This window comes from Varroa jacobsoni, unplaced genomic scaffold, assembly GCF_002532875.2.
Source record: "Varroa jacobsoni isolate VJ856 unplaced genomic scaffold, vjacob_1.0 scaffold_585, whole genome shotgun sequence".
Taxonomy (NCBI): Eukaryota; Metazoa; Arthropoda; class Arachnida; order Mesostigmata; family Varroidae; genus Varroa; species Varroa jacobsoni.
Genome location: NW_019213487.1, coordinates 115,328 through 133,706, shown reverse-complemented (window position 1 = coordinate 133,706; position 18,379 = coordinate 115,328). Strand labels below are relative to the sequence as shown.

At 38.6% G+C, this 18,379-nt stretch overlaps 2 protein-coding genes across 8 annotated transcripts; one reads left to right on the top strand and one right to left on the bottom strand.

The window, feature by feature from the left end:
- The first annotated feature begins 447 nt into the window (after positions 1-447).
- Positions 448-6,175, top strand: Dip-B (Dipeptidase B). Of its 6 annotated transcripts, none has more exons than XM_022835310.2 (9): positions 448-525; positions 2,853-3,051; positions 3,292-3,396; positions 3,656-3,829; positions 4,012-4,194; positions 4,502-4,633; positions 4,806-5,059; positions 5,171-5,375; positions 5,724-6,175. In XM_022835310.2, the coding sequence occupies exons 2-9, from the start codon at positions 2,860-2,862 to the stop codon at positions 6,051-6,053; spliced, it is 1,575 nt and encodes a 524-aa protein (XP_022691045.1). In that variant the 5' UTR covers positions 448-525; positions 2,853-2,859; the 3' UTR covers positions 6,054-6,175. The 6 variants fall into 6 exon arrangements, with proteins under 6 accessions (XP_022691045.1, XP_022691042.1, XP_022691038.1 ...); XM_022835307.2 differs by lacking the exon at positions 448-525 and adding an exon at positions 589-606; XM_022835303.2 differs by lacking the exon at positions 448-525 and adding an exon at positions 989-1,294.
- A 171-nt stretch (positions 6,176-6,346) lies between these two features.
- LOC111261674 (rab-like protein 6) lies at positions 6,347-17,697 on the bottom strand. 2 transcript variants are annotated; one of them, XM_022835301.2, is made up of 10 exons: positions 17,262-17,693; positions 15,223-15,399; positions 14,441-14,595; positions 13,963-14,100; positions 13,666-13,802; positions 12,665-12,806; positions 12,007-12,172; positions 11,010-11,726; positions 10,633-10,802; positions 6,347-10,069 (listed from the first exon to the last, which is right to left on the bottom strand). In XM_022835301.2, the coding sequence occupies exons 2-10, from the start codon at positions 15,368-15,370 to the stop codon at positions 9,875-9,877; spliced, it is 1,968 nt and encodes a 655-aa protein (XP_022691036.1). In that variant the 5' UTR covers positions 15,371-15,399; positions 17,262-17,693; the 3' UTR covers positions 6,347-9,874. The 2 variants fall into 2 exon arrangements, with proteins under 2 accessions (XP_022691036.1, XP_022691037.1); XM_022835302.2 differs by lacking the exon at positions 6,347-10,069 and having other exon boundaries at positions 10,704-10,837; positions 17,262-17,697.
- Positions 17,698-18,379: the final 682 nt, after the last annotated feature.

Sequence of the window (18,379 nt, the reverse complement as noted above, 5' to 3'; positions counted from 1 at the left end):
TATTATTATCGAAAATAACCACAAAAATAATGCGAGATATGGTCAAATTAGAATAACAACCGCAAGAAGGTGACCTATGTGGGCGCATACTAGATTGATTTGTCTTAATATAGCCTGCGTGATGTTTACCACAAGAGGATCAACGGCGAGGGCGAAACGAATTCCTACTATCAGGCGGTAGTGCAGAGTTCGTAAATGGAAATATGTCACCACATGCCTGGCAAAATTTATAATCGTAAGCAACACGAAAACGTATTCAATATACCATATTTTTTATATTACACTAGAAATACCCCCGCCTCTTTTAATGAGGCTCACAAATGGGTAGACATGCTTTTCTCACACGCATTATTCTATCGATCTACATAATATTGAGCTAGAAATAATCACCATTACGTAAAGGTTCAAATGCGTGCAAAAGCTTTTCTTCCTTTCCATTTCGATAAAACGCCCGCGGCCGTTTGCCCAGGCGTAAGACATCCATCCTAGCCAAGTCAACGTGTTTACCCATATCACCTGTCATCTGTAAGTAGAAACCTTCTCAATTTCATGCCTAATTTAACCCTTAAATACCGAACTCAACATTTCGTATCATATGTATATCAAGTAAGTACATAAAAGAAGTATAACGACCTATTCTAAAATAAATTTCCTAAGAATTCTGTGAAAAAAAACATGGACTGTTCTGGACTTCTGTTCAACCGGCATTCGTTTGTAAGCTGGCTAAGCTCCATTCAGCCGGGGCCCTGAATTGAACGTGAATCTCAAGGATGTGCTGCTGCATATAACAAATCTTTACAACTGAGATGGCTGTTTAGCCTGGTAGCTACAAGGGCTACCCCAGTAGCTCAACTCAATTCTACCAGTAGATCTTGTAATAGCGTCTCATTTATAAAGTGGCTAGCAGACGACATCCATGATAAACTCCAATTCATCCGTTGATATGGACTAGTCATGTCGACATTTCTGTGTGTGATACTTTTTATTACATGATTTATTACCAAATGGCCCTTGTACGGCACTCTCAAGTTTTGTTTATAAATCTTCTTCGACCTAGCCATGTATCTAAAACTCGATTAACATTAAGTGCAATGAAAACTCGTTGTCCCAACGCCATAAAGCAAGAAAGTTCTTTCACTCTAGCTTGCCCAGTACCCATTTCTAATGCAGCAAGACAGGCTGTGAGAGTAAATCGGTTAGCGTTTACTCGAAGCGTAGCGGCTACTTCCTTGGCGTCTACCGGGAGAGAGCGTTTTCAGTTTCACAGACTTTTAAGTACTTCAACTTCTAAAGGGTATCTGTTACAATTTGCCTTCTCTGCAGTGTCTGCTTGTGATGCAAAATATGCTTAGTCAGTAAATTCCCAAAAGTCACTCTGATAAAGTTCCTCCTGTAAGGCGACGTGTTCATGTTCGTATTCGTTTCAAATCTATTCTTTGTTTTTCAAATCCATTGTTTTTGTGTTGTATACCAACACTAAGTGCACCAATGGCAGTTCAATAGAAGAGAAGTTTTTAGATAAGCTTTTGCCTTGGTTTGAACCCGAGCGTAGAAAATTTTCGCAGTATTGGTTCGCCAAACAAACTGAATAGGTAATTTCGCAACTTGTGGAAGTCTATCTAATAAGCTAACAGGTCTACCTACAATGAAATAAAAAATAATTTTACGGTTAGAAAAAATGAAGTATTCAAAATGCTTTTTTCGTGTTAGTCGTTGGCGAGACTTTTCGTGCAGATGTCTTAAAGGTAAATGAGCTTGCTCACCCATTTAGCACGTGCTAAAGGCTGGACTTTTCTCTAAAGTAAACCCTATTTTTGAGTTACAAGTTTCAAATGAAACTTTCGATAGTTCAAGACGAGTGACGCGCTATCAATGCCGTGTGCTGTTTACTCCGAGTTATAATGATGAGGTAAGGTTAAACAAACAGAACTTCTTTGTTCTCTATTGCACGTTCTGTCGTGCGGGGGAAGATTACTAGCGCGGGCAAAGCTAGATGCCTCTGCTGCTGGCGTGTTTGTGGAATATTTAAATGGTGAAACAATTTATATAGAAATGCAAGAGGTCGAGCTCTTTGGAAGTCGTAATCACGTCGCCAATGACGGAGTGGACTGGTTAACGGAAGCCATAGCTCTTCGTGTAAGGCTGCTACTACTGCTGCTTTAACGTCCGTGTCTTGCACTTCATATAGGTCGGTTTTACAACAAGTAGTCATAACAATTTGAACGTAGACGTCTGTCCGTTTGACAATGACGAGGAAAAGTGTAACTCTTGACTGTTTGGAATGACAGGCCAGGGTTGTATAGTCGTGAATGTTTGATTCATGAGGTTATACACTGACGATGGATAAGTAAAGCGGCGATTGCAGTAGTGTTTACCGTAAAGAGATGACTTCGCGATCCTCTTTGATTTGCTGGAATTCGATCATAATTTTAGATGAGCCGTTCAATAATCAGAATTTGTCTGAATTACAATTGTACTTGCATTATGCTAATTACTATGAATTGTTTCGATAATGTTAAATCTTCTATTACTTACTACTTTAATTACGTGTTCTTGTGAACTTCAGCGAATATGCTGATAAGTTGACATTGTTGCCCAATCTACATTCTGTTCCACTCGTGATTTTTTTCAGGATTTGTTATAAATCGACTACATAAGAGGGAAACTGGTTTTCGGAATAAACTATTCTGAAGAGATGTCGACCTGTATAAGTAATAAAATCGACAATTTTGTTGTTTTGATTGTGGTAGTTAAAATTAACCAAGTTTTGATCGGCTGGCCTCCCCACGTCACAATTGATTGTTTTCGTAATGTCTCATGTTTATATTTTTCTGATTGCATTATCACACAAGTCCTACGATGGAAGGCTCAACGGAGTACATCGATTTTCTCGGAGCAAACGTAAAAACCGAGGAGTTAATAAACTATGTTGATTACGATGCTATTGTTATTGTCGGGTGCTCACTCTGCCCTAAGTCTTTAGGGTCGGCAAGCGCATTGGCCAACGCCATTGCGGCTGTGAAGAGGATCGATTCTGATTTTGAGAAGCAGGTACGTATGCTGAACATTTGCATCGGGGTTAGAAGGGAAGATAAGCTTAAGCTTATAATCAAGGACGTGATTTAAATTTGTGTAATGTTAGTGTAAATCGTAAGATATCCACTTGCTGGGATCAGGCTAGCATTTTGATTCCCTTTAGAATCCTATTTGCCTTAATTTAATTAAGTGATAAATACCATTCTAGTCTTGGCTTAAGAAATGTGTAAAGACAGAAGGTTAGTTCTCTATTAGGTTACGGTAGTTTCAATCAATGAAACACGCGTGGTCTACTCGCCAACGGGTCCCCTCAATCGAGACCAGGATGACGTTCGAGCATTCTACGAGGCCGCACTCAAGGTAAGCCTAATCTCTACAAGTCAGTGTCGCTTTTGATATAGGACAGTTTTTCAGTTGCCAGATATTATGACGTTATTCATAAACTATTAAAAAATTATCATAAATTATATAAAAAATAAAAAATAAATTATCCTCTTTCACGTCTTAGTTTTTCGTAGTAGCGAAATAACGATTTCTGGTATGATGTCATTATTATGCTAACTAGCTTTTGCTTTTGTTAAAGCAACAACTAAAAATTTGCATCGTTTTTATCGACTAGGGCGTGAAACGAGCTCTATTAGCTGGTGCCAAAAAGCCTCTGGTGTCGATACCTGTCGGCCCTTTTAGTCATTACAATGACTTCAACGTTGAATCAACAGTTGTGCTTGGAGCCCTCGAAGCGATCTACGTACCACTGGAAATTCGTGAGAACGTTCCAGATCGTAAACGTAAGGTAAGCACAATATATGCGCAATCTATAGCACAACATATAGACGATCTATTGTCCATATGTTTATAGAAAATTTATCATAAAACTCTATTATTAGGGGTTTATTGGGGACAAAACAGTATTGTGTGGTAGTAACTTAATAATTTGTGGTACTAATAGAATATGCTTTTCTTACAAATGTTTAGGTGGACCAGATCGGATTTCTAAATTTTCATGGGGGAACGACCCGTTTTTCTTATCTCATAGGCATAGAAAAAGGCCGTACTGTCTATAGAGATATTGGAGGTTCTGATCCTGAGCGTATGGCGCCGCCTAGAGTGGAAGAATACATAACGCAGCTTTTCGCTAACACGCCTGTCACTGTTAAGGTATTTCCGTTTGTTACTTTGAAGGCCTTACGTATATTTCATCTTGTACAGGACTTCCTGCGCTTCCAGAATCCTGCATCTTTTCATGTTTATAGCCTGGCACATTTAATACAATCTCGAGCTGTTTCTTCGTGTATTTTCAGTTGAGATTCAACATTTCAGTTTTCCCTTAATTTAAGCACATAATGAACTTAAACTGTGGATTACGGTATTATCACAGTACTAGCTATTATGGCGATTCAAAATATTGGAATATTGGAAGTAGAAACCAGGCATTTGTCGCTAAGAAGCTCCTACTTTGTTTTAGGTGATAGCTAATCGCGAACAGCTTGAGGCAAATTATCCCTGTTTAGCTGCCGTTGACCGATGCGCAAGCCACGTGAAGCGTCACAATGCCCGAATGATTTTGCTTGAATACAACGAAGGGACTGCCGAAGAGGTAATCTCATTAAAACAGATCTACGCAATCTTGTATATATAGATGAACCCAATTAATAAGTAGCAGTTGAGGAAGTTCCAACCGGCAAAAACGTCATATTTTTTTGTTTTGCATAAGTAACAAGTGTTTAATTAAAATTACGGTGCGCATCATCCCCGTGGTATTCCGCAAGGTTGTTGCTCTTATTGGCAAGGGTGTGACCTTCGATACCGGGGGTGCCGACATCAAGGCTGGAGGTGTTATGGTTGGAATGCACCGTGATAAGTGCGGCGCAGCCGCTGTTGCTGGCTTCTTCAAGATCCTCGCAGTCACCAAGCCTAAAAATCTCCGCGTCTTGGGAGCCATGTGTATGGTCAGGAACTCGGTCGGATCGGATAGTTACGTTGCTGATGAACTGATCACATCGAGGGCCGGAGTTCGTGTCAGGTAGGGGAACGTTGTTTTTCATGATCAGCCCATAGCTGTTTTACAGCTATATATTTTATTATAAAAAGATCTGTAGTCCATTTGTTGACCACTGTCGCTGATCTTCCCTAGGATTGGTAACACGGACGCCGAAGGTCGAATGGCAATGGTTGATGCTTTAGCAGAGATGAAGGAACGTATTTTGGAGGCTGGTGTGTCTGCTAAAGCTCATCTATACACTATTGCCACGCTAACTTCTCACGCTTGTATCGCCGTTGGTGAGCCTTACTCGGTCACGCTAGACAACGGGCCGGCGAAAGCAAAAAATTCATCGCAGGTATGTTTAAGTACTAATCACTTTATATATAAAGGCTAATAATAAAATGCTCATGTGATTCTTTTTTGTTTGAATAGCATGACTAGTTTTAAACACCTTTATCGATGTGTGTATTATTTATGTTTTAAAAAAGAAGTAAAACTATTATTAAAAAAGAAAAAAAACTATTATACTATTCGTCTATAACAATTATTTTCATTTAATTGTACTGTATGAACTTAGGCAATATAATGCACAATTAATAAGGCAAACTGAAGGCGAAATAATAGTACTGCTGACATCAGTGGTATACCTATACAATTAGTCAAGCAATTCAAGCGAGGAGATTTTGTTGCTTTGAATCCATAGGCCCTGCAGACTGCAGGAGAGCAGATTGCCGATATGTTTGAGATTTCGACACTTCGTCGAGAGGACTTCTTAATGGTCGAAGGCAAGTCCGAGTACGAAGATGTTCTCCAGTGCAATAACAAAAGTTCTGCGTCCACACCACGTGGACACCAATTCCCAGCGGCTTTCCTGATTCGTGTCGCCGGTCTTGATGCGCATGGGTGCGATAGTGCAAATCCCATCGCGTATTCGCATCTAGACATCGCCGCCTCTTCAGGGCCGTTCCCAGGAATCCCATCAGGATCGCCTGTACCGGCGCTTGCCCAAAAATATATCTACCCTAGGCTCTAAATTAATGTCTGCGACATCTCAAGAACAGAAAACTATGATCAGAGATTCTCGCAAACAGAAATAATGGCTGGATTTTATTATCTATATGCGAGTTTTGAGTAATAAATTACTGTTTGAAGCGACTCTGGTGTTTTCTATTTTACTAAATCTAGAGAAGCCTCCATTAATAATTGGTCTAGTTTTAATAACGTATATATAATATAAACTGATGTATGAATATGCATGCAACGAAATAGATCACCGAATCAAGGATACGAGTTTTCCGTAAAGTTTGGAATTCAAGATTCGAAATATAAATTTCGAAATTTAAATTTTATTGAGAAACTGTAGAACATTTACATTGGGTTCACGGTTATAGTCAGTGATTAACAAAACCTTACAACATACAGTATTTACACGAAAAAATTAGTTTTTTGGGCATCTCATCTAAATAGGTGTATATTTTACGATTTCTGTGGTTGTATTCAACGAACAATTCCGCATTTAACGTTACGATAGGACACGGATTTTTTCTATACAAATTATTTATAAAATATAATGAATATAAAATTATCTCAGTCACATCCGAATGATATATTTTTCAGTGATCCTTGTCGCATTACCGACAACTTAGATTTCTGTCTGTTGTCTGATTTCTCGGAAATATCTACCTTTAAGTCTTGTTTCTTATGCACGTATATAGTAGCTCTCTAATTGTAAATTCTTTTAAGCATTTCCGTAGCATGACCAGACAGTAGTGACACCATTAACGCCCAGTTCAATCAGTAAAAGCAAGCGTCTATTCTTCAAGCGCTGCTCTGCATTTGGTGCATTGATACTACAGTGACTAGAACTGGTTATAAACTACTTCCAAAGAACTCAATTTTGAGTTTAGGATAAATTGGGAGGGTGGCTGTGTGTTTTCCCATAAGAATTCAGAACGACCTTCATGGAAAGTTCATTTTAAATAACTTGCCATTAATCATACATGCACGCAAACAGATACATAAAACAATGGCAGGCAAACATTTTTAGATCGCAAACGGGAGTCGTTACATCTGAAACTAACGTTATTACTTTGTCACTGACTTTTTCCATTGCTTATACCCATTCTGTGGCGTGCTTTTCTCTCGATGATTGTTTCGCATTCATATCTAATATGATTCGCAGAGGTATAGCATACCCTATTATATTATTATTATGAAGTAAGCATTACGGTGTTTACTATATTATAGCATATTCTCCGTCTTTGCGATACACCGGTTGATACATAGATTATGCCAGTTACTATACTTAATATATAGACGAATGAATCATATGCGTCCAATAGCAATTTCCATCATCTTGATGTTTCCTTGTCTCTCAGTGATCCAGTCTTAGACTTGGTTGTTTCGCCCCGCTTAGTACGTGCGACACCCAAGCGTAAAAAGTATAGACAGCATAAGCATACAGACTTAGAGTAGAAACAACTGCTATATATAGTTACGGACAGAATGTCATTTTCTTTTCAATTGTTTATTCCTCAGCGTTGATTAACTCGTATATACTCAACCAAAAAATGCCAATCTCTGATGTTGCACGTAGTGCGCGCTGTTATGCATCATTGAGCATTTCTATTATAGTATTTGCTATTATATGTCATGTGCTAGCATCACCTGTGAGCCGTAGATTTCAACAGAGAAACAAATTCATTCAAACTGAACTCAGCCACGGTCAGATAACTTCAGCTAAGTAACATCAATCAAGCTAAACCACACCGGTCAAAATTCAAGACAGTCATTATTTTTGACAGTTTCAATTTCTTTTTTATTTGTGGTAAAGCTGCCTTTTCTTAGCTTCTCGAGCCACTAAATTGTACAACTTTAAAGGAGTCCTGTCCAAGAGTTATATTGATTAACAGGTCCTGAACCTAATGGGTTTGAGGGCAGCTCTCCATTTACCACGTCTAAAGACACACATTTAGGCACTTTGAGCGGAGAAGATTGACGATTGCTTGTGATACCTTTCTTAGGCCGACAAATTGGTTGCAAAGTAATCAAATTAAAACGTAGCACAAGTTAGCTTAAACGAAAAATGACTTTCTTGGAGAAGTTTAACATTCTGTAAGACGTGTAAATAAGTTGGAGGAACTTAATGTTTAAGCGCGCACATATTGGGCCTATATAACTTCCACCACGGACTAAATACTCCGCTAGCCTCACCTGTCCATGCTTTCAGTCAGGGAGCCAGGCTCATTTGAACAACCCCACACTAAAGATATGTTGATTAAGAGAACTGCAATGCTTTTGTAGGTAAAGTCTAATCTACCCATCATATATTTCGGCAAAATCCTTCATTGCTTAATTTCTTAGTTTCATTTTTGTATTTCCGTTGTACAGACTACCTACCGCTCTATTTTTAGTTAAAACTAAATATGTAACAATATGTTATTTCACTTTGCAGAACCATTTTTCTCTATTCAGCCCATCATAGCAATATAGAAATAAAAGGATAACTCGCTTTTCTAAATTAGGAGGCGATGGCGGTAAGTCATTAAGACATTTGTCCATGTTCCACATTTGGCTTAATGATCCTCTTCTCTGCATGTGGAAGAGGTTGAATAAAACGATATTGATTGATTCGTTATATCCAGCAACAACGGAACACAAAGCCCTCACTGTTCGCCCGTCGAGTGACATTTCGGCACAAAATGCCGATTTGTTTTTCGTCGTACGTAAACTTGCATTAAGATAAAATGTTTCAGTGAAGCTGCTAGTTAATCAGTTGATATCTATGACCGTAAGCTGATTGTCGCCCCCTGTGCTGGCGACAGCGATAGTCTTTCCTTGAATTAAACAAACCAGATTCACGATATTTAATTTGCTTTTCTAAGCCCTCAGCTGGCAGTTTCATGTTTGTTTCTATCAGAATTAGATGAAACCAATTGCCACTCGATGACTACATGCCTGCCGGCTTTGCACTAAAAAGCAGCATTTAATACCGCATAAATAAACATCATATCGGTAAAAACCGTTACTGTTATGGACAATCGTAGGCAAGGCGCCAGAAGTTTTACATCAACCAATCCGTCTTTCATGTGGGTACTTTTTTTTATTAGGCTATCTATTGTTTTCTATAGACAGAACGTGGTAGTTTTGGCCTATGATCAATTCAAGTACGACAGAAATTTATGTCTATCTTAAATAAATGTTTCGTTACCGTAACGTTTTGAATGTGCAGCGGATGCAAATGTGCACTTGAATTATATTATCAAAAACATATTTTCATAAACTTCATTTAACTAACAACACTATAACATTTTACTGGAAATTAAAAAAAAACATTTACAGATGTCGATGTAACAACATAGTTTGAACAGTGACTTTTTTGTGATAAGTTATCAGCGTACGAGCGTCCACTATCTCACCATACAACCAGAAAAATCGACGTGGAGGAATACGTGCACGTCCTCATCAAAGTTAACAGGTTTTTTGCTCAGAGGGTATATCTAAGTTTGTCACTTCACTCATTCGTCATGATGTGCAATATATGTTTACATCCTGTTATATATGTTTACATTTTCTTAAATCTGATTGATTCGTTGGCAGAAAGAACGGCGTAACGGTCGAGTCAGATTCTCTCCGGCTCCTCTTGAAATTCAGCTAGCTGTAACTTAGCTATCTACGTCTTCACCGAAGTGCGTTCCTATCTACTACCGAGTCAATGTGTTCATCAATCACTGTCATATTTATTACTCTTGATAATGTCAAGTTGGATAGAAGAGTCATTTCCAAGCAAGTCCTTCGTCTATAAATGGTGAAGTTATCGATTCTAGTATGATCTAAAATAGTGCTTCCTCAAACCTAGATTGCTTCATAGTGTGAACGATCGTTAAGAAAAGCCTCCAATGGGTCTTCTTCAATCAATTTACGCCCATCCAGTTTCTCGTTGTCTTTAGGTTTTTTTTTTTTCTTTTTCTTTTTTTTTTTATCTTCACCGGAACCACCTGAGCAGTATTCTTCAACTGTTGCCCGTTCTTTGGCTGACGATGATTTCTCCTAAAGCAAAACATATCATTTTCGTTAGCTTATAAAGATGCCCATGACATTCTATAATGTACACTCAGTTGAGCAGTCGTTGACATTGCACCGACGAAAGAAATGAACCGGCTTGGATAAGAAAATTCAATCATGCTATCCGATGATACACTTTGACAATTTAAAGTTGCATTTATATCAACTAGCGCAAAAAAATTTGAAAATGAGAAGCCAGATCTGATATTTATCCGCGTATAGATTTAATCAACCGACACTGTATTGAAAGAAGTGAGAGCCGAGGAAACATTTTTCTCGCTTAAAACCACAAAAAAACGCCTTCGAGAACTTGTTCTATGCGTGTGCTACTATTTGTGCGAAACGGTGGCCAGCACGGACGGTTGAACGGCCAAAATGTCACTTGTTTAAACAATCGATTTGTGCCGAATGCGATGGTAACAGGTGCATCGCCCCAGAGCTACTCTGTGCTAGTTCTTTACAACAATATAATAATGCTACAATGATTTCAATTGATATCGTTACTGCCATGTTTGATTTATTATCTTTTGTGTGCTGTCTTGAATCACCTTTTTTAACTTCTTAGAGTAAGAGGATTTTCGATGCTTCCGTTTCTCCTTGCCGTCCACGATATCTTTGGCCTCTAGTACGACCTCCTCTGGCGATGAAAGCCTATCGAATGCCTGTTTTTCCAACTGATCAAGGTCGTGCGGATGCCACTCAGCCGGAGAACTGGTGCCTATAGACGCGAATGGAAACGGTCTTTACTCGAAGCTGTGACACAAAACCACGAGCAGTAATTGTTCTTAAATTAAGTATCCGCTCAAAGGTTTGACTAGTACTAGCCCAGTCAGGTTTAACCGATCCAGCCAGACAAAATGATCAACACGTTAACTTTCGATTCTTACGTGAATTATTCGGTGATAAAATTGCGCAAATCACTCACCATCAGGTTCTTCCCTTTCAAGCTTTAACTCCACAGCGAAATCATCTTTTATCGAACCCGTTTGGCTGGCACGGTCTTCAATAACTTTAGCTGCAGGGGAATTCTCAATAGACTTTTCAAATGAGGATGTTGCTGATGGTGGTTCGAATGGTTCCTGCGCGCTGTGTGTAGGAACGGGTTTCGAAGCTGGCTCGTCACTATTAAAAGCACTATTTTGGGCAGAGTTATGCTTTGGTTGCCTTGCCGCAGGATCGATTGAAGAAATTTTATTCGTATTAGCTTCCGTGGCATTGAGCGGACTTGCACCTTTTGAAAGTATCTTTGCTGGGATTAGGTCTTCAGGGTCAAGCTCATCCTGAAATCCACACACGAGTGGGTTGCCTGCGGTTTCATCATCACTGCCGCTTTCGGGGCTGGCTTCTTTCGAGAGTTCCTCCTCAGTATCTTCGAGAAATTTGTTCAAGTCACCTCCACCCATTGCTTCATTGACATAATCATCTGGTGAGCGATATGCTCTCTGCGTGTAAGCCTGTTTTGGCGGTGGTAGCTCCTCCTTCTCGGGCGCAACTGGCGACGTCGGCTGGTGATGATTGAGTGCTCTCTTGTTGAGAATTGTGTTTGTTATCTCCGCCGGAAGTGAAACACTTTTAGGGAGTTTCGCTGGGAGAACGCCACCACCTGTGATTTTACCTGGAGCTGCACCTGGGACCATGGTGACTGAAAGTTGCGTGTAATTTCGAACAAATAATACATATTAAATCATAAAAATTAGATACACTAACCATATGTGCATACATCCAATTGTCGCATGAATCGATGCCCGCAAATGGAACGAAAAGTGGGGAGTAGGGAACGTTTCTCTGGCAAAAATTTATCAATATTTATGTGCACACTCCACGCATATTTCAACAGTATTTTTAATTAGCAATTTATGGTTCTCAATGACTATAAATATTCATGAATATATATTTAGATCAAGAATAAAACCATAACTCACTATTGGCGCAGCTGTCGGCCACTTGCCGCCTTCGCTGTCCCAGACGATCAACGAACAGATCGTAATTGGTCTCGTCGCTTTCCAACAGTAAGTCTAATTCTTCACAAGTTGCATCCATCTCACACCTATTTCGTTCGAGCTGGCCTAGAAGAGACTCTCGTTGCAGCTGTGAGAAAATTGATAAAGAACAATAGTAATAATAAAAATACCAATTGAGCCAGCATGTTATAAAACACTGGTTGTTAAGTGAAGAATAACGACCAATATTTTACGACTATTAGTATTCGTGTCATTGTTATTCCTATTATTACGAAACTCCATTAGATGCCGTGCCTAACGGCGGATTCGAAAGTAGAGCGCATAGCATTTAATTATATGCGAAATCGGAAATCACTATATTGTTGATCAAATCGTAATTGGATACTAAAATTTATAGAATTACTTCTCGGTCAGCACTCACTGTCCCTATCTGGGGCCTGGCATTGATTGCTTTAGAACGCTAGGATATGAAACGCTAATAATATATGTATATTTTTGAAAACAAACTATCCAAAAAATTGTAAAAGTAGTAGGCGGTTATCGCGAATGTGTTTTGATAATTGACAATTAACTATGGTGGCCAAAATATATTAAACAGTATTGATACAATGTGTTGAACCTGTAAAAATGGTATGTTGAAGAACTTGTGCAGAAAGCGTAGTCCGAATCCGTTACTCATCGACGATTCTGCGTAACGTATGGGAGTGCCACCACGCTCGAGGCCTTCGACAAAGAACTTCACCTGATCAGCACTCACCGCTCTGCCAACGTAAATAATAGACAACAGTCGTTTTTGGGCATTTACGTTTGAAATGCTTCTGTCTAGATCAATATCGGTGTAACTGCTACGGTCTTATCGAATTTAGATGAGTCAGAGTTGAGTCAGTAGTAGCTAGATCACACTAAAGAACCCATACAACGCGATAGCGTTTTGCCACGTAACCGAATATTGTACGTCGCAGCGTGTTGTAGCGATGAAAAAATGCTAGCATCATGCCACTGCTGTTTTGCTAACATTTCAATATGAGCCCCATGATACCAGTAATCCAGGGAGACACGTTTCTCAAAGCAAATTGACCAGGTTTTTCGAAAGCCCGAACCCAACGTTGGCCAGAGACTGATTTGAGATCTGAGGTTGATTTGCTAGGAGCTTTAAGTTTACAGATCTCATGAAAAATCCTGTGGGTAAATCTAACCATCGAAGTACTGAGGTCTAGATGCAGAGTTTTCGTTCGGTTACGCAACGATACGGAAAGCTATGGATAGTAAACTTCAATGCAGTTGTTTTTCCAAATTCATCTTAAAATAATTATTTAGAAAATAGCGCAGATTCGAGAATTAAAAAAAAAACAGCAGAGAAAGAGGTACAAAAAGAGAAACCTAGTAAGTTTCAAATTTTGAGTGAAATCTCAAACCGCTAAGAAGTTTTTAAGCAGAATTCATCATTATTTTCTTAGAACGTTTTGCTTACTGATCTTTTTACAGTATTTTTCATTTTACAATACATGCTCTTATCTATAAAAACAGGAAAAGCAAATATACAAAGAATTTTCAGAGAATTCATTAAGTTGTCGTATCTAAACTTAATGAATAATTTGATTTAACTATTTTAATACATACCTGTGATGTTTCATATCCAGATGATTATTTAACACAAGCACTGGTATATGTTCAGGCACTTTGGGAAGTTCACGCTGAACATATTCGAACGTCCATGCCTTCGTCATGTCTAACACCATTATCACCCCATTTGTACCCTAAAAAATAACAGTTATAGCATGATGCTTACTGATTGCTAAATTTATTCTAGCCAGACATGAGACGCCAAAATACTGGAACTACACCTGCTAAACGGCTTACAGTCACCCACTGAACGGGTCGTCAATAATAGGTGTCAAGAAGATCACTTAGACTAACCTTATAGACGTCGATAAATTCCGCGTCAAGTGCCGTGACGACTTCAGGCACTTGCGTGACCTGTAGAGCCCCATTCAGCTTTAGACCATCAAGTGGCCGCCTTTTGCGTCCCTTGTCCACCACATCCCAAATTTCCACCTATGATATGTAAATTTTAAGTCCATAACTGTACATGTGTTTTATCATTTTAGCCGAAAAGGACAGCTCTGTACTCATTTTTTTTTCGGTTAGAGGACGACGCCAGTATCTAATAACATTGTTCAATATCTTGATTGTTCTTTAAATTTCAATAAATATATTGATTTAAGTCGCTTCCCCATCCTCAAACTCGATTCGTATCGAATGCAATCTTCCAATATTTCTCAGCACTAGCTGTTGTAAAAAAAAAACTACAAATACGCGTGTACTAGTACGAGCTATTGTTATCATAAATAATGACAAGGAAAGAGAGAATCGTGGCTTCTAGTGTATAACCAACCTTAACGATATCGTCAGTGGCCTTGTAGCTCCACTGTATGTGACACACTTGAATTTCGTTCGTTGGCGCGTAGTCAGATTCAAATTTTGCGCCTTGAAGACGACGCCATAAACATGTTTTTCCCACGTTTCGATCGCCTTTAATAACGATTTTCACTAAAACGAGTAAAATATAAGTTAAACTTAATGCTGTGTGAAAATACATAGATCCATTTAGTAATGCCTTCTTTAGTATAATATATCATAGTTCGTCGGCGTCTGCGTTTAGCTAAAGTTCAGCGAAATTTTAAAAAGAATACCAATCATTAATGCCACCTAAAATGTCTTTACTTTAGGTTGTACTTTAAATTAATGTAAAACAGTCATAATATTAATTTAGTTTGTTTATGTAGTATATTGTACTGGTGGGGTTTAAGCCAGCAATTTCTAGCTTGCTTTGCAGAATTCATTGTCGGATAAACCAGAGAAAACGGATAGCGTTTGCGAGATTTTATTATCGAAGGCAGGTGTAATTGCCTAACTCAAACTAGCGTCTGACCTAGGTATTTGCGCAGGTGCAGTTGATTAGGAATGCTGCATGAACGTACAGATAGGCATGGCCGTTACATACTTCACATGTACAGTTCTAACTACGGCCTAAGGACGGCCCTAGCCGGGGGCGCGGAAATCTATCTATGGTAAATTAGTACGGCAATCTTGCTGTATGGAACTGTCTGCTTATTATCACTGCAGAGAAAATACACCCGCATCTATAATCATCACCTTTATAAGTGGTTTACATACTGTTATAATGAACTCCTTTAGCAAACATTTTCTGGAGGCTCCGATCGATTGCAGCAGGCTGACCAGACCTAGGACTGGAACCACCTGACGGGGTCGCGCCGTTCGCCGTATTTTCATTGCCCACGAGCTTCTTTAGTGCAGTGAACATCGTGGCTGTGATTACAAAGCGAAGATTCCCTGTGACCAGACATAATAGTCAGGAAAAGAATAAATTACATACATAAATTAATCATATTGTATACCACCTAAATAAGTACTTTTTCAAAAAAATACTGAGTTGATGCTAGATAGATAAAGGTAGTAAATTAAAAGAATCTTCTTAAAGATAAGCAAAGATATCTCCACACATTAAATGAAGGTTTCACTATTATTACAAATAATTTTATTTATATCAAGCAGCTGAGTGATAATCCCACGCCGATCGATGTAGAACGATATAAAAAAAAAATGTAGCCAGGAAGATAGCTTTTCGCGACCCAACAGGTTGAAAACACTAGCGGGCAATCATTTGCAAAAGGGGCATCGGTGAGTACTCAGCAAGCGATGAAAGGTAACGATACTCGTCCAATACAGTTTATCGTAGCACTTCATAGTGTACCTATTATGAACTATCAGCCATTTAATTTACCTTGAGCTGCAAATATAGGTTGGCTAAGTGTTTCAGTTAGAAAGCCCATTGTATAGTCAGCCTAAGCAATCCACTGGAACTCCAGACAAACTGTGAAGGTTTTGCCAAATTAATATACATAGATTTATTATAGATTGGTTTTATAGAGTGTATACATAGATAAGATCTTGTTTTATTATCGACTAGACTATTAAATGCAGTAAGAAGACATCATTGTTTTTAGCTACGTTTGCTGTAAATAAATATTCAGTGAATTTCATCACCATTAATCCCAAGTACAGGGAATCCTTGCACAATCTTTTGGACTTTGCTGTACCCATTTAAACGTATTTTTTTTAACGTATATTTAAATAGTTTGTTCTACGATTTTGCCTATAGATAGCTGCTGATACAAGTATTATTCTCATGTAAAGAGGAACCTCGCATACAAAGGCATATAACGGTGATGTAATCACTGAACTGCGTCAGGAAGGACTTTGTGTTACGTGTTCTTACTTGCTCATCTGATTATCGCTTAAGTATGTTTCGATTTAATTACATAGTAAAATCGATCAACTAAAGAATAGGCATTTAATAGCATTATAGATTATTCAAATATAGGCGACCATACTTAATATACATCATAATCTCATTGGAAATGCGCTCTCATCAGTTACAGTCCTAGGAGATAAAGTCATTAGACCAATTTGAAGTATAAAGTTTAGCTTTTTTTTTATTGCGTGTCACATATAGTTTATGCGAGATGTTAGAAGTAGAGATGGGTGTATTAAAGTTAAACGTATCGAATCCGGTTGACGAAATTGAGCAGCACAGCGTATATAGTGTCTACAAGCCTTAAAATGGTAGTCAAGATTTCTTGAAAGGGGATTTTTAGTTTCATAGCATAGTTTTCATGCAATAACTACCACAATCTGTCTAAGAGCCATTTAAAAGACAGTATCGAATTATGTTACCTTCTGAAGGAGTAGAAACCCTATTTTTCTACCAAAAGTCGCAACACGTGTGCTAAGTCATTACATGGATAAGAAAATTAAGATACGGTACTGAAGGTATGCATTTTTTCGTACGACACGAATCCTCTTATAAATTTAATTTGATTTTGTGATAAGATCCGTATCTTCCGTTTGCTTTCTTGTAATCTGTGTTAATTTCTCTATATCGCATTTGTACTACAGATATTGTATTGGCTTAAAACCACGATAAGCAGTGCATGGTCTAGTTATGTACAAAGAATATGGTTGTTTATCCATAGTATCATACAGATACATAGGAAAATATCATATACTTTCTGAAGTTATTATATTATTATAGACAAACATATTTGGTATGAAAAATAATAAAGTGGTAAAGGCGTACTATTACACAATAGGTTAATCGTTTTGTTTGTTGCGCAACGAATAGCCATGCATACCATATGGATTAAGTCGATCCTTGTAGCACCATAACAGTCAGGCGATGTAATATTGTTAAGCGACGAGCTTCACCACTTAAAGAACTGTTCCCAAGAACTGGATGTTTTCCCCTACGATGTCAGTGCCGACACTTGTCTCACGTACATTCTCTGGAACAACAGCTAGTATTTTACCTCCACGACTAGTTGTCATGCTGATGGGGTATAGACGACGACCGAACTTGTCAAGCTGCCGACTGAGATAGACGTCGTTGGTTGACTTAACATGGCCAAAGTTTCATGAAGCTGACAAGTTCGGAAAAAGCCGCTCTGCATCGAGACGATCTCCTGCTCTCCATAAATCTATTGTTATCCGATAGCATGTTCGCCCATTGTATACAGGCTGGACTAGGGGTCCTGCTGCCTTCCATGGACGTTATTTGGCAAACAGCTGTTTATCGAGACATGGTACCGTTAATGGTTCCGTCAGTTAACGTTAACCCACTGTGGGGCTCTTCCGTAGGTTAGAGCTGTTCAAAAGATGAAGACGCGCCGAAGTTATGCAATAAGTGTAGCTGTGCAGCCTGCGCGAACAACAATGAACCTGTTTTTGTCTTGTTGTACGTGAAACTTTTAATGTGAGACAACTTTTGTCAAGTATAGATCTCCCCGTCTTGCACGGGTTTAAGCAAAGAAATTTTCAACACGATGGCATTATGGCAGAACGGAATAATGCAGAAGTAGCCCTAGCTTTTTTAGAAGATAATTTTTGAAAGGTAATACTAATATGTCGCCTAACTTAAAACCTGACCGATTTCTCGAGAACAAACTTCAAATCCTATAGAATCTTCATCCATATATGTCATAGGATAACTTGCGCAGAAAAAGAAACTTATTCCTGCCATTTCCAACTAATATTAACAAAGCTAGAGGTACCTCCTTCCGAAATTTACGCTGTGTTAGGTTTTATTAATACCAATACAATTGACATGGCCAATATCAGCCACTTTACAATGTTACGCGAAATACTAACGCTAACGATTAGTATGTTGGCAGGTTCAATAAGAGAAATTTGTAGTTCTCAGCAAATTGATTTCCAGTATCACAGCAGATCCTTAGCGTAAGCGTATACGAGCGTT